Source organism: Talpa occidentalis, unplaced genomic scaffold (assembly GCF_014898055.3).
Source record: "Talpa occidentalis isolate TD23 unplaced genomic scaffold, MPIMG_talOcc4v2.1 talOcc4.4, whole genome shotgun sequence".
Classification (NCBI taxonomy): Eukaryota; Metazoa; Chordata; class Mammalia; order Eulipotyphla; family Talpidae; genus Talpa; species Talpa occidentalis.
This window is the reverse complement of record NW_023604295.1, coordinates 12,597,755-12,613,458: the sequence shown is the minus strand read 5'-3', so window position 1 is coordinate 12,613,458 and position 15,704 is coordinate 12,597,755. Positions and strand designations below refer to the sequence as shown.

At 36.9% G+C, this 15,704-nt stretch overlaps 1 protein-coding gene across 3 annotated transcripts in view; it reads left to right on the top strand.

The window, feature by feature from the left end:
• Positions 1 to 15,504, top strand: part of GABPA (GA binding protein transcription factor subunit alpha) — a 34,342-nt gene extending 18,838 nt beyond the window's left edge. For all 3 annotated transcript variants that reach the window (XM_037525065.2, XM_037525066.2, XM_037525067.2), the window contains exons 6-10: positions 1,564 to 1,758; positions 5,468 to 5,521; positions 6,981 to 7,121; positions 7,354 to 7,546; positions 11,948 to 15,504. In XM_037525065.2, coding sequence (XP_037380962.1) covers positions 1,564 to 1,758; positions 5,468 to 5,521; positions 6,981 to 7,121; positions 7,354 to 7,546; positions 11,948 to 12,176 — 812 coding nt within the window. In that variant the 3' untranslated portion in view covers positions 12,177 to 15,504. The remainder of the gene's footprint in view (positions 1 to 1,563; positions 1,759 to 5,467; positions 5,522 to 6,980; positions 7,122 to 7,353; positions 7,547 to 11,947) is intronic.
• The last annotated feature ends 200 nt before the right edge of the window (positions 15,505 to 15,704 follow it).

Genomic DNA, 15,704 nt, shown 5'->3' with positions numbered 1-15,704 from the left:
GTGTGAAACTGGCAGGAGAAGGGGCGGATTAAAGAAGCGAAAGAGAGTGGTTGTTCATTGGATCATGACAAGATAGAAGAGCTCACTGTGAAGGAGAATATATAGCTGCTCCTCGGAATGGTTCAGAATATTGAATTACTTATTTTTGAAACGTGGAAGCTAGATGGGCGATCTTCTTGACATTAGTAAGTTTGGAGTCATCTCATGAGGAGAAATGTTTAGGACAGAAAGAAACAAAAATGTTAGGAGATATATATATATATATTTTTAAATCTGTGTTTCATGGCTTTTTTTTTTTTTTTTTTAAGGATTTATTTATTTATTTATTCATATAAGCACTGGGTACAGTCAGAAGCGCAGGAGGGTGAGAGAGTTCACCAGAGCCAGAGCAGAGAGTAGAACAGGCAGACTGACGATACACTGCTGAGGGGAGCAGTGGGTAGCAGGAGAGGTCTGCGCGCCATGTAGGACCCTCCTCCCGTGGCCGGGGAGCAGCCGGGGATCGAACTGGCGCTGCAGAGGCTGTGGGCAGCTTCACAACTCAGTGCTCAACCGCTGCACCATCAGGGAGGCCCAGGAGTAATATTTTACAGACCCCAGAGGTTCTAATTCATACTGTATACTTTATTTATTTATTTATTCATTCATTCATTCATTTATTTATTTGCTTGTTTATCTATCTATTTATTTTAAAGATTTATTTATTTATTTATACAAGCACTGGATATAGTCAGAAGTACGGGAGGGTGAGAGAATTTCAGAGCGGAGAGCGGAGAGCAGAACAGGCAGAGTGATGAAGTACACTGCTGAGGGGAGCAGCGGGCAGCAGGAGAGGTCTGTGCGCCATGTAGGACCCTCACCCAGTGGCCAGGGATCGAGCCGGCGCTTCAGAGGTTTTCAGGCAGCTTTGTAACCCAGCGCTCAACCGCTGCGCCACCGGGGAGGCCCATACTGTATACTTTATTTATATATTTATTTTCTAAAGATTTATTTATTTATTTGTTTGTTTGTTTATACAAGCACTGGGTACAGTCAGAAGCACGGGAGGGTGAGAGAATTCACCAGAGCCAGAGCGGGGAGCAGAGCAGGCAGAAGGACCAAAGTACACTGCTGAGGGGAGCAGCGGGCGGCAGGAGAGGTCTGCGCGCCACGCGGGACCCTCCTCTAGTGGCCGGGGAGCAGCCGGGGATCGAACCGGCGCTGTAGAGGCTACGGGCAGCCTCGCAACCCAGCGCTCAACCGCTGTGCCACCGGGGAGGCCCATACTGTTTATTTTAAATAAGTGCCGTCAGCATCCACATAAACCTTTCCCGGCTCCCTGAATCCAGCACAATCTGAGCCATTAAGATGGCATACTCTCACTTGTTACTGGCATCCTCCCTGATACATATTTTAGGTCATAGCTCTTTCTATATTCCTCACTTGCTTGGGGAAAAAACCTGTCTGGATTTTATGTATGTATATATATATGTTTATGTGGATGGTAAGTTAACTGTAAATGACTTAATGTCTAAGATGGAACTTGGCTAATGGTTTTTTGTTTTTTTGTTTTTTTTTTTTAAGATCCTATACAGTGGTCCACAGACCAGGTCCTGCACTGGGTGGTTTGGGTAATGAAGGAATTCAGCATGACTGATATAGACCTCACCACCCTCAATATTTCAGGAAGAGAGTTATGTAGTCTCAACCAAGAAGATTTTTTTCAGCGGGTGCCTCGGGGAGAAATCCTTTGGAGTCATCTGGAGCTTCTTCGAAAATGTATAAAATTGAAGTTATTATCTATTTGCATATTACTCTTTAATTTTATTTCTTTATAACTTTGTTTTCATCTTAATTATTCATTGGTAATAGCAATAATAATTAATACTAAGCTGTATAAGACTATGCTGGGAATTATACATGTATTATATTATTTAATCCTTTGTATTAATGCCACAAGTCATTACTTTCCTTATTTTTTAGATAGGAAGCTGAGACTTAGAGTGTCCCACAAGGTCACAGAAGCAGGATCCAAACCCAGGCTAATTAATTCCAGAACCTGAGGTCTTAAGTGAGAAGCTGTGCTCTACACGTAGCTCTTTTCATATATTCTAGTCATTGACTTCTGTTTTCTCACTTAGTTCATCCATTTATTGCTCATCTTATAGAAATTTAAGGCTGTTCACAGATGGCTTCCCTCTCATTTTCATTGTGAGAGTGTTAAACTTTTTAAACTTCTTTTAATTGAATGGTGTCTTAAGAGAGAAAGGTGAAGTATAAGTATGCCGTCCACCATCTTGAATTGGAAGCCACTGGTTACTACTTTCCCATGCTATCCCAAGGACATTATTATTATTGACTATGCAGAAATGAGAAAGGGCTGGCTGTCTTTAAAAAAAAAAAAAAAAAAAAAAAAAAAACCTTAAATTATTATGTTTGAGTTTTAATCCACCTTGTTTTTTAGTAACTAAGACTATTTTAGTGGTCACTCATTCCCTAACACTGAGATTTAAATGAGAAAAGCTAGCCAGACCTACATCTACATATTTTTCAGAATATGTGAACAGGACAAACTCTGCTTTTGTAATGGTTATGGATGAAAATGTAACTGGCAGTACCCAGTAAGGGGACAGCTTGGTGGAGAGATTTTCTGCAGTCATTTATAAATGCTTAGGGTTCTCTTCCAGGGAACATTCTCTGCTGTTGGATAAGAAATGAGCTCTGGAGAGAGCTTTCCTTCATGACTTATATCTGTAGTTTCTTTCCTGTATGAATTATCTTAAATTTTAGGGAGGGGGGAAGTTATCTATGACACTGGAGGACACTAAAGTTATTATTACTCTCATTCCCTTCACAGGGTTTATTTCCAGTTTCAGGTCATGTTAGATAAAATAAGTTGAATGTTCTGGGTAAAGGTTTGTCCTTGGTTTCACAGGTTTCTTCTCTGCAGAGCTTTTCAGATGAATAAGGTAAATTCTGAATTGTTTCAGGTTTTTAACATGTGAGTCATGTTTACTGAAACATTTTCTTATAGGAACTCAAGAATAGAACAAGGACAGTGCAGTTTATTTTTCCACAGTTCATGGTTTTCACTGTCTGTCAGGTCAACACTTGCGTGGTAGTTGTCTCTTTCTGGTTCTCCTAATGCTTCTCACACTTTAAAGCTCATTCAGAGACTTTTCCTTGTACTGAGGGGAGGTGAGTCTTATGTGTCTTTCCATGGCCATGTGGTAGATTGGGTCTTCTTCAGAAAAGCTCTGCTCTGGAATTGTTTTGTTCTCAAAAGAAACAAAACCCCACAGCCTAGAGTAGGAATTCCCTGCCTGTTCAGCCCTGATTCTCTTGCTCTGCCTTAGCAAGGAAATCCCATCTGGTTTGGGAATCTAAGATTTCGTTTAGGAGTGGGCAGGATGATGTATAAGGCTATTTCTGGCAGACTTTCTTTAATTCACAAGCTTCTCTTGTCAGAACAGGCTCTTTTGAAATCAGTCTAGTTCTCTGGCCCCTCTTGTATAGTGAAATCTACAGCTTATTTGAAAGGCACTTACTCACCTAGCATCCGCAGTCCATTCCTCCTCAATGATCTTTCACAAAACGCTACTGAACAGGTGAGCTTCAGATATTTATGTTAGATTACCCACCAGAGTTCTCCTGAAATCCCCTTGTCTTGATATTTCATCCAAATTCTACACATGGGAAAGGTTATTAGGAAATGTTCCAGTACTTCCAGCTCTGATGTGCTTATTGGTGTGAATATCTGACTTTCAGAGTCAAAAATGACAAAGGTCTCCATTTGCTAAGGGCATTTGTAGGAAAAAGAGTTGCTATACATGTAGTGTCTGAAGTTTCTTCATAAAATGGCTCCACTATCCCTCAGAGCTTTGCCTCTTTGGATTCTGCTTCCTTTATGCATGGCCAGGAGTTGAAACTCCAGAGGACTTTGACGACTGCTATGTGGTCTTAAACCAAACTTTCAAAAATCTTGGTTTCTGTGTTGTGCCTTCTATCTTGACTTCCCAGGAAAGAGACCAAACCATTCAGGAAAGAAGGGCTTAGAAGCTGATCTTTCAGTGTTTGGTCAGGCCTGTGCAGTGTGATGGAAACACTCTTGCCTCTTTTTAGGCTAGTCACTGGCTTTTTCATTTATAGTCATAAATGGAAACATTTCAATTTGAATATCACTTTGCCTCTTCAAGGCACTTACAAAATTTTGCAGAAAATCTACCACAATGTAAGGCATGGATGTTTCTTCAAGAGAGAGATTCTTGGGAAAGAATGCTAAAAACTAGGCTTTGGATGAAATAATAGACTAGCATCTTGAATTTACTGAAAAGTTAACTATTTTCAGACACTGTGCTTCTTCAAAGTATTTTCCTTTTATCCTCACAACAGCCTCTTGTGATGGTAGGTGAAAATACCTCATTTAAACATGAAGAAACTAATGTATGGAATAACTTACCAAAGTCACACCAGTGACTGAATGCTAAGCTCACAACCCAGATCTATCTGAAGCTTGTCCCATGTAGTTGTTTAAACTCCCCCTTCCCCAGCTCAGGACTCCCAAAAAAACCCCATCTGATAGGTGGGATTTGGATTTTGTTTTAGTTCCCCAGTCCTTTCCCACTCCATGTGTCTGACCCTGCTGGTCTGGCACCTTAAGGAGACCCACGTTGGGAGCCGAGGCTCCAAGACTGGTTTGATTGCTGGTGGGTACAATTCAAGAGAGAAGCATTCAGTCTCCGATGGGCACTAAATAGATCAAGACTGGGAAGGGCAACTCCTGTTAGAGAGGTGAAGAATAGGATGGGTGGGGAATAGCAACGGATGAGTAATGACTGGTTCTTTACGGGGGTCTATCAGGACCACCTACATTGTCGATCTTGTTAAGAGCTACGTATGTAGACATGCTAAATTATTTTGTTAATTTGTGACATTTAGGGTGGCTACAATTTTAGTGAAAATGTTAGTGTTAAAAAGGAACATTTATATAAATTAAAGCAATTTTATTCAAAGATGAATGTTGAACAGATTAGATTTTGAAAATCTTTTAAATGATCTTGAGAGGGAGCCTTTCCCTTGAGAGTGAAGAATGTATATCTAAATTTCAGTACTGTGCTCATTTTGATCTAATCTTCAAGATTTCCCTGTTTTACATGGTTTATATATACTAAATATAAATACTTATGTTTAGAAAACCATGGTTCTCTCAATAACTTTACTGAACACTTAAAAAATGGGAGCTTTTCCTTGATATATTTTTTCCTTATAAAGTAAGCTATAACGTGTTTTTAGGTTATGTCAGTGTGTTTCAGTTGTTTAATGTTTAGCTATTTATTTGGTTTTTGTTTTAATTGTGGAGTTCCTTTTTATTTTTTTTTTCCTGTAGAATTCCTTTTTAAAGGATTATAATTACTGGAGTTATTGGTTTATTGGATTGGGGTTTGCATTTTGGGTTTTAAATATTAACAGATTTTTATATGTTCTTCAGATGTATTGGCAAGCCAGGAACAACAGATGAATGAGATAGTTACAATTGATCAACGTGAGTATTCATGATCATAATTTGGCTCATTTATCAATAAGAAATCTGTTTTGTACTGCCAGGTAGTAAAAAGGAAAACCAGTTTTTTAATTTTAATAAAGTCTTTTAGATATACAAGAATTAAGGTTAACTAGCATCTGTGCATACTATGAAGAAATAAAATTTTATGCATCAGGTTTACCTGTTGTAGATCCCTTTTTTTTTTTTTTAAAGATTTGTTTATTCAGACAAGCACTGGGGTACAGACCAGATGCACGGGAGGGTGAGAGAATTCACCCGAGACAGAGCAGGGAGCAGAACAGGCAGAAGAACCAAAGTACACTGCTGAGGGGAGCAGCAGGCGCAGCAGGAGAGGTCTGCCTAGCCATGTGGGAATCTCCCTGGCCAGCCGGGAATTGAACCGTTGCTGCAGAGGCTGAGGACAGCTTCAGAGCGCTGCACTCAACCCGTTGCGCCATGGGGGAGGCCCAGATCCCATTTTAAATGACCATACTGGATTTAATGTTTATTACTCTATGCATATTTGATATTTTTACCAACTAACCATAAGCACTTTACAATATGTTTTTGTTTTGCACATGTTTAAACTGTTTGGTAAAATAATATACTGTGCACATCCTTCCTTAACCTTTAACAGTTAACATGAGATTCATATTAATACTTGCAGTGCCATCATTTTATTTCACTGCTGTTTATTAATGTTAAAACTTTGCGAATATCATTGAATGAGTAAAGAATGTGTGTTAGATTCTCTGGTTGAGTGTCATAGGGTTTCTACTCTTTCACCTTTACTAGGTAAATACCAAGGTTTTTCTCAAAGTGGTGGTATAAGGTTGAACTTCCATCAGTAGTAGAACTTTTCATTAGTTCTTTGTTTGGTACATATGCCGCTAAGTTAATCGAAAGTAAGGAGACCAGGGCCTCCCTGGTGGCACAGCGGTTGAGCGCTGGGTTGCGAAGCTGCCCGCAGCCTCTGCAGAGCCGGTTCGATCCCCGGCTGCTCCCCGGCCACCAGAGGAGGGTCCCACATGACGCGCAGACCTCTCCTGCCGCCCGCTGCTCCCCTCAGCAGTGTACTTCGGTCCTTCTGCCTGCTCTGCTCCCCGCTCTGGCTCTGGTGAATTCGCTCACCCTCCCGCGCTTCTGACTGTACCCAGTGCTTGTATGAATAAATAAATAAATAAATAAATAAATCTTTAAAAAAAAAAAAAAAAAAAAAAAAGAAAGTAAGGAGACCAACTTTTCATTAAAAGTCACAAACTATGTTACAAATATATCGTACTTATCCTCTGACCTTTTTTGTGATTTTGTTCAAGACTTGTGGATTAAGGCTTTTTTGAAGTGAGACCATGTGTTAATTAGAGGGGCATTAGTTAAACTAATTGCATTTTATGTCATTTAGTAATATTTTTCCACTGGTGGTATTGGAAGGATAAAACCTTTCCCTCTGTCTTTACAGCTGTGCAAATTATCCCAGCATCAGTACAGTCTGCTACACCAACTACCATGAAACTTATAAATAGTAGTGCAAAGGCAGCTAAAGTGCAAAGAGCTCCAAGGATTTCAGGAGAAGATAGAAGTTCACCTGGGAACAGAACAGGTATTTCTGCATTATCATCTGGTATTTGTAAGTTTTTTCAAATTATATTTTGTTTAATTTCACTGTACAAAAATGCAAATATGGACTGTTTTTTCTGGCAATGCTTAGACATTTGTAAAAAACATTTGTATCTTTAGCACAGCTAAGATATGAGTGATAGGAGAGAACCTGTTCCTTTTTTCCCTCTTAATTCATAACACTGTTGTCATGCTTGTCTTTCTTGTCAACTCAGGAAACAATGGCCAAATCCAACTGTGGCAGTTTTTGTTAGAGCTACTCACTGACAAGGATGCTCGAGACTGTATTTCTTGGGTTGGTGATGAAGGCGAGTTTAAGCTAAATCAGCCAGAACTGGTTGCACAAAAATGGGGACAACGTAAAAACAAACCTACAATGAACTATGAGAAACTCAGTCGTGCATTAAGGTAAGGAGTTTTTTTTTTTTTTTGACACCAATCTAAAAAATGACTTCTTACTCTAGGCATGAACGTTGTTATATAATGATGTAAAATACATGATTTTTCATGAGATGTTTACATGTCTTTAAAAAAGCTAAAGATTTCATACTTAGGTTAAAAATGACTTTTTGAAAAGATCTTGGGTAAATTTGAGACAGTTTTCTTAAGATTTCTTTCTTACCGGATTTTAAAATATGCACAACTGTTGAAAACCAACATGGTCATTTTTTCAGGATTCTTTTTTGTAATAGGTAGATATTTTCATTTGCATAGGGGAATTGAGCATAAATTTTAGCAAATATACGGATTGTTTATTTTTGTAATTAGATGGAAAAATTGACCCATTTCTGTTTTTTCTCTCTGCATTCTGCTTGAATCTGAATATCCAACTTTGATACTATGAAGTTGAAATAGAATAAAATTATTTGTAATTTTCATATGTAGCATGAAATTTTTTTCATGATTACTGTTAGAAATTATGCTTATACTACAGTAATGGAAATTCATTATATGCATTTAAATATCTGAGAATTATGATACATAGGAATAATCAAGGAGTTATCTATTTTTTTGATCATGAATACAGTGTAGGTGTTCTGCAGTATACCTCTGTTTCTGAGTAGTATGCTATTTTTTTTTTTTAAAGATTTATTTATTGATTGATTGATACATACAAGCACTGGGTACAGTTAGAAGCGCGGGAGGGAGAGAGAATTCACCAGAGCCAGAGCGGGGAGCAGAGCAGGCAGAAGGACTGAAGTACACTGCTGAGGGGAGCAGCGGGCGGCAGGAGAGGTCTGCGCGCCATGTGGGACCCTCCTCCCGAGGCCGGGGAGCAGCCGGGGATTGAACCGGCGCTGCAGAGACTGCCGGCAGCTTCCCAACCCAGCGCTCAACCGCTGCGCCACCGGGGAGGCCCCTGAGTAGTATGCTATTAATGCTCTCTTTCCAAGTAATGTTTTACTTGGACATTGTGAATTTCACGCTGAGATTATGATTTACCTCTTGTCACTATCTACACATACCTTTTCCATCTACTCATCCCAGTGCAGTTATAAATTACATAGAAATTTTGGTTAGATCAGTATTCATTGTTATAGGATCATGGCCATGTAAGTACTGTTTCATAGTTTACCAGGATTGGTTTTTTTTTTTTTTTTTTTTCAGAATGCCCATTTGTTTTCCCTTGCGTTGATAAGTAATCATCAAAATGCTTTCTATTCAGTGTGTTAATTATTCAGTTTCACTTTCCCAACTATCTAAGGATCCTTTTCATGTAATCAGAATTAAAACACTCATTTTCGATAGTAAAATGATTGTGTTCATACCAGTCCCCTCAAGATTGCAGATTATTAAAATTAATAACTAATAATTAATAAGTTGTCTCTTCTTCCCAGATTGACAAGTTTCACTGTGGGAAAGGTCTGAACAAGTTTTTTCATAGAAATTGATGAGATAAACTGTAAAATTTATATGGGAATATAAAGTATAGTGATAACCAAGATTCCTGAGGAAGACGCCACAGTGGAAGGACATGTCCAGGATTTGAGATGCACTATGAAATGGTTTACTGAGGATAGACAAGTAGACAGAGACTAGATGGCCCAAATAGAGCCAAACACATAGGTAAAGAGGGCTGTAGTGAGAAGACACATGCGGAAAAGGACTCCTTTTCAGTGAGTGCTGCTAAGACAATTGACTGTACGTTTGGGGAAGGTGGAACTTGACCCTTCCTTTTACCATACCAAAAAATCAGTTCCATGTAGCTAGTAGCTCAGAATGTGAAAAATAAAATAGGAAAGAGTCTAAAACTGTCTCCATCACTTTATGGCGAAAGATAGTAAACAGAACCAAAAGCACTGATTGTTAATGAAAGATCAGTAAATTGGACTACATTTAAATGAAAAAATTGTGCTCATCACAAGTTTTCATCAAGAGAGTACAAGGCAAGCCACATACACCCGACCATTAGGTTCACATCTTGACTAGCTAAAGAAACTCTTATAGATCCGGTGGGGGGTGGGGAAGAATGAATAAATGGGCAAAGAAAATTAGATACTTTAAGTTATTGATTATTCAAATGATAAATGAATGTATGCCAAGGTGTATTAGTAATCAGGGAAATGCAATGTAAAACCATGACAGAATGATCCAGCACACACCCTAGTATGACTACAATAAAACTGATTGCCAATAAGAAGTGTTGGTGAGGATACAGAGTAGTAGGAATGTAACTTGTAACCCAGCTGTTTTTCTCCTAAATATTTACCAAAGAAAGATGTTTGCATATGGTCACACAAGTTCACAGCAGCATTATTTATAACATCTCCATACGGGAAACCATTCAAATATCTATGAACAACAGACTACATAAATAAATTGTAGTAAACAGAAGGATACTTGACATAAAAATGAACTTTTACAAGCATGGATATGGATGAATATCACATAAGTAATGTTCAGTGAAAGAATCCAGACCCAAAATCAGGAAAACAAAATCACCACATTTAGGGATGCATGTTTGGGTGACAATATACAAATTAAAGCAATGAAATTGCTATCATGAAACAGGATCATTTACCTTTTGGAATGAAGGAGGGATGATGATTGGAGGGCTGTGGAGGGACTTTGGGGTGTTGGCAGTGTTCTATTTCCTGAAGTCACAGTTCATAGGTGATTGTTCATGTGTAATTTATCGCTGAGCTATTTACTTTTGTTTCCTTTCTGTTTGTGTAATATATTTTACAATTTAAAAGGTCTAAAAAAAATACAAGTTTCCCCAAAAAAGACGAAAGAAATCACACCCCCTGAAATACAGGTATTGTGTACCTTTCTGCGTCACCTTTCAGAGAGGGAGCAGATGCTATTATGAATATTGTTATTATGGTTGGTTAGTTGTGCATTTACTAGCGTAAAGGAAATATTAGTAAAATTATAACTTGCATGTTTTTTATCACCTCTTATTAAGAATATTAAGGTTATATCAATTCCATATTCTCTGTTGAAATATGAAACCACTTTCCTTCTTCATGTTCCTTTTTCTCCACGTCTGCTTGTTGCATCCTTCGATATTGTGCAGAAATTGTCTTTAAGATTTCTGTTTAACAAGCAATTGGTGGTTTGTACACTGAGATGGCAAGTCTATATTAATGTAATTGGCACAAAAGGAACACAAGACCCAATTTGGTATACTGGGAAATAAACTTACTAGGAAAGTGAACACAACTATTAAATACTTTTGCTATTCTAGAATTAGGGAAAGATGACATAATTTGACGCATATAGGTCAGTCTTTTCTTAATAGACTTGATTAAACTGAGTAACTCTTACAATGAAATCCTGCTAAATGTAATAGTTTCTACCAGTGGTACTTTTGCAAATAGTCATTTCTTTTGTCACTGCTCTTTGTCAGATGGGTTGAAATATGTGGTACAATTTTAGAACAATGCAAGCCCAGGAAAGTCTTGATTCACCTTTTTTTCCTACTGGAATTGAATGTGCGTGAGGGTAAATACAGGGTTCTAAAGTAAATACAAACCCATTTCCATACAAAAGCAGCAGTGAAGTAGACTTCTAGAGTCCCCAAATATGCCTGTGTAGGTTTAGAAACATTGTGACTTTGTGATACCGTTGCCTATTTCTCTGTGTCCTCTTAACTGTTATACCTATACTTTTGAGGCTCCCATATTAGGTTTGGAGAATTTCTCTAAAAGGAAAGACTTTGCATATAAAAATGATAAAGCTAAAGATATGGCTACATAATAAAAGATTTTATATAAAATAAGATATGCATATTAAAAATGCCTTCATGTTACATGGGTTAGTATAGCATATATTTCGTAGAGGGCTCTCCAGTGATCGTGTTTAGTGATTTTTCAAAGATAATCCTTTTAATTTTCAGTTCTGTGAGGACAAGTATTGTTTTGAACCGTATCTTAAAGATGAGAGGAGTAAAAGTTTAGGGAAAATGTTGCCTTATGATCCCAAAGGTAGTGAGTGGAGATGCTAGATTTTGAGTCTGTGCATTCTGACTCCAGGACCTTGTTCTTAGGCTCCGTTACTGCGCCACAGGTTTTTGCCTTTGTTTAATGTTTACTTTAAAATCAGTGATTCATCATGACTGTTGAAAATATGCCTTGAAAATTTAGTACATAAAGTTTTGGACTGTTGAGCATCGAAATTTTAGTAAAAAATTAAATTTTTGTCTTCGATAATAATATTGAAATTTCTATGTAACTTCACAATTGAAGTGCTGTTGTGGTGGATTCATTGCTCTACTAGGCTCTTGTCTGAGTAGTCTGAGGGGCTGTTTAAGAAGTTCAGATGGATTTTTTTGTATAGTTCTAATATGTTTTTCTCTTTTAAAAGGTATTATTATGATGGGGACATGATTTGTAAAGTTCAAGGCAAGAGATTTGTGTACAAGTTTGTCTGTGACTTGAAGACTCTTATTGGATATAGTGCAGCAGAGTTGAACCGTTTGGTCACAGAATGTGAACAGAAGAAACTGGCAAAGATGCAGCTCCATGGAATTGCCCAGCCAGTCACAGCAGTAGCCCTTGCTACTGCGTCTTTGCAAACAGAAAAGGATAATTGAGCCCAGGACCTTCTGGGAGTCCGAGGTCTTTCTTAAATATTAGAGCAAGTACTGCTCACACCTTTATTACTGAATTTGAATTTTCTTTTATTTCTAGACTGTACAATCTGATGCATGATTTTTTTATAAATATTTCATACTCTTGTGAATTTGGATCTTTTTACTTTGAGCATATATTTTAGAATATGTGTATGTTAAAGGATCACCACAATGTCTTCAGCGTGAAGGTCAGGGTCATTGTGGGATAGTTTGTTAACAGTCAGGAAAGCTAAACTGGTCAGTATTAATGTCTAGCCCTACCAAAAATAGCCAGTAGCATCTGAGGATGAAAAATGAAGTATCTTCAGGAAACAGTCTGGCTTAACTATTTTTGAAAATATATTTTTCCTCTCTGCTGCTTTAGATGTTGCTTTACGTAGAACCAGAAAATGGAATTTTTCACAGCTAAAGCATGTGTGCCTGTTTCATCTAATCAAGCAGAGCTAAAATATTCAAAATTATAATATTAATAAATTACTAAACTAAGAATATCAAGTTATTAATTTATATATTTGCAAGCAGAGGACAGTAAGTTGACTCACAGAAGAGCAGTGCTGAAGAAGGAGATCCAGGTTTAAATTTGGCTTAACTTAAGCTAATTTTAAGGATTTTCTGTATAGCTTATTCATAATGTCAGGCCAAGAATTTAAATTATTTCAAGAGAGGCATTTAATTCTAATAAACCAACTACTACAAAAATTCTGAAATGATCTCTGTTTTTCCCGTCAGAGATTTAAAAAACTGAAAAAGGTATATACCTTAGCCAGTAAATAAAAGTTTGGTTTGGTTTGGTATGGCTTCTTTTTAAAAAAAAAAAAATTATAGTGCTGGTTTATCGTGCAAAAGCAGCTTATATTTTTTTCATTGTGATTCTGATGAAATGAAGACTTTAACATATCAGCAGTACCTTACCTTTCAACCACATTAGTCAATTACTTACAAGTAGTTTTAAAAGGAAAATGTGACCTCCAGTTGAGGAAGTCTTCTCTTTAAGGAAAATTTCCCACTTAATTTTTCCCTTTTGAATATTATATATATGTGAGTATACAGTGATCTGTATACATGTCAAAATCACCACTTGGGGTGTGCGTGTCTATATATGTAGACATATATAGACACAGTCATGTATACACATACATAGGAAGGTGGTGATATTCAAAAGGAAACATACTTCAAAAGATATAAGGCTATTTCTAAAATTCCTTAAAAAGTTGATTAATTCCTATATATATGAAACTACTTACCACAGCTAACACTAAACAGAAATGGCTAGAAATGTCTTTCTTGCTCACTTGCTGGCTTCCTTGCTTTTTTTCTTTTTGTGGTCTGTTTTAAGGTATTATGTGCAAATCATGATATGAGATACTGGCAAATAGCTTTTAATGCTTTTATAACAGATGATTAATTTTCAGGTAATACTTTATGCACCCTCTCCCTCATTTCCTTTAAATTCATTCCTCAAAATAACATTATCAGAGCTCAGTGAATGCTTCTGACTAACTAGGAGGAAAGGGCCATGTTAATACATACAGCAAGGCAGTGTTACTAGCATTAGCTGCTGCCAATCCGGAAGAGTGGTCTGGAGGGAGCCAGAGGAGGCAGGAAGCTTAGGAAGGGGTCGGAGGCTCTGTGTTCTTCTTTCCTGGTAACCTCAGTCAGAAAGCTAAGTGCTATGCCACCCGACGACTGTGTGTCAGGCCAGCTCATTCATATCCGCACCTTAAGCCCTTCAAGACCCTGCAGTAGATAATCTGAAAAGATGGAAGTTTGCAACTTCCATTTTTACCTTTTTATAAATACAGACTAAATTGACAAATGATTAGTATGATTTGGGTGTTGTAATTGCAGGAACATCTGAGTAGAATAGTAATATGAAACAATATATAGAAGCTCTAGTTTCAGATAACAGTTACAAGTTTTGCATCTTCTTATGGCCTGGGAAGGTTGATAAGCTGCTTATAATTTTAAAAAATAAAGTATACTCTTATGATATAATATCAAGAGCTTAAAACTCTTTACTTTTAGATTTAAACTGCTTTGGGGGAGACATTATGTTTTAGCCAAAGTGTCTCAAATATACATATATATGTGCGTATGTATATCTACTTTAGGCAAGGAACACCCATATGTTTTAGATCCCTAAAATCAAACTGTTAATTTTCTCCTGTAAGCATTCCTTTGATGCTTAAAAAAAATACTTTCTCTCCTTTTTTTTTTCTTTTATTCCTCATTATAATTTAAACAGAGACAGTTCTCATATATGATCTGGTGCTGTTTCTTTTTATTCTTCACTTCTCATCAGCATCTTATTCACCATAACATAGGTACAGTAATGAGACTAATTTCCCCAGTTGATGCAAAAACTCCCAGTACTTTCTCTCAAAGCCCAGTGTCTTTATTGAGATTACAACTATCAGAAATCCAGGTAGTCTTAATAAAAGATAAATTGTGTTGTGAAAAAAAAAATAGAATTCATGCAGTTCATTCTTTGTTGTTTTTATGAATGAATTTGCTAGAGGAGAATTTATAATCTGTCTTCAGAAGAAGACACGATTAAAATTATTTTTGTACCTTAGAAGTACAAGAATAATTACATTTTCCACTTTTGTTTTAAAACGTGTGTTCCATTTGAGGTTCTCGCTGAGCCAACTTCAATACATATCTTGCTAGCCTGAAGTTTGGAAAATTTGTGTTAGCATCAGATCAGATAAGTGAGGCAGAAAAATATGTGGTTTGTCTTCACATAAACCAACTCATCACGTTGTTTTTGTATTCATTGTCCAATCCTAATTTTTAATTAGGAAAAAAATTGTTTGTTTTTCTCCCCTGATTAATGGTGAGACCTGAAGTACTACAACGTATTTGTGGTGGGGTCTGCTATTTTCCATATCCATCGCTTTATGCTACTGCCATTTAAAAAGAACTTTTACTGTGTCTTTGAAGTAGCACAAAAAGGGTTTTAAATTCGTAATTGCAAAACAACCTTGACTAAATGTCTTCAGAGCTAGAAGGTGTAAAAATATTGATATTTTGGTGATATTTCACTTGCTGCCAGAAAAAAATACTCTCAATCTTTTGTAAAAGGGAGGAGGATTTTTTGCATACATTTTTACTCTTTAAATAAAGACACCTATACTGTCATAATAACAATTATGTATTTCTTTGTGGTTTTTATTTTTTTTTGTAATTTTGCATAAGACAGTTATTTTCTATTTTTACTCAGATAAATATTTGTGCATAAAATGTAAAAATAGTAAAATGAGAAAAATAAAACTATTATACAGTATATTTCTGTGTTAGATGTTTTTCTGCTGCTCATAGTCTCAAGTCCCTGGAATATTTGGTTGAATATCACAGTCTACATCCAATATATATTATACTCGTGATTACCATCTACTTAATCAGTTTGGAAAGAATGTACTCCACTGAACTGAAGGGGGTGTGTTAGTTTTGTCTTTTAAGAAAATGAAATCCCATCCACAAAGCTGA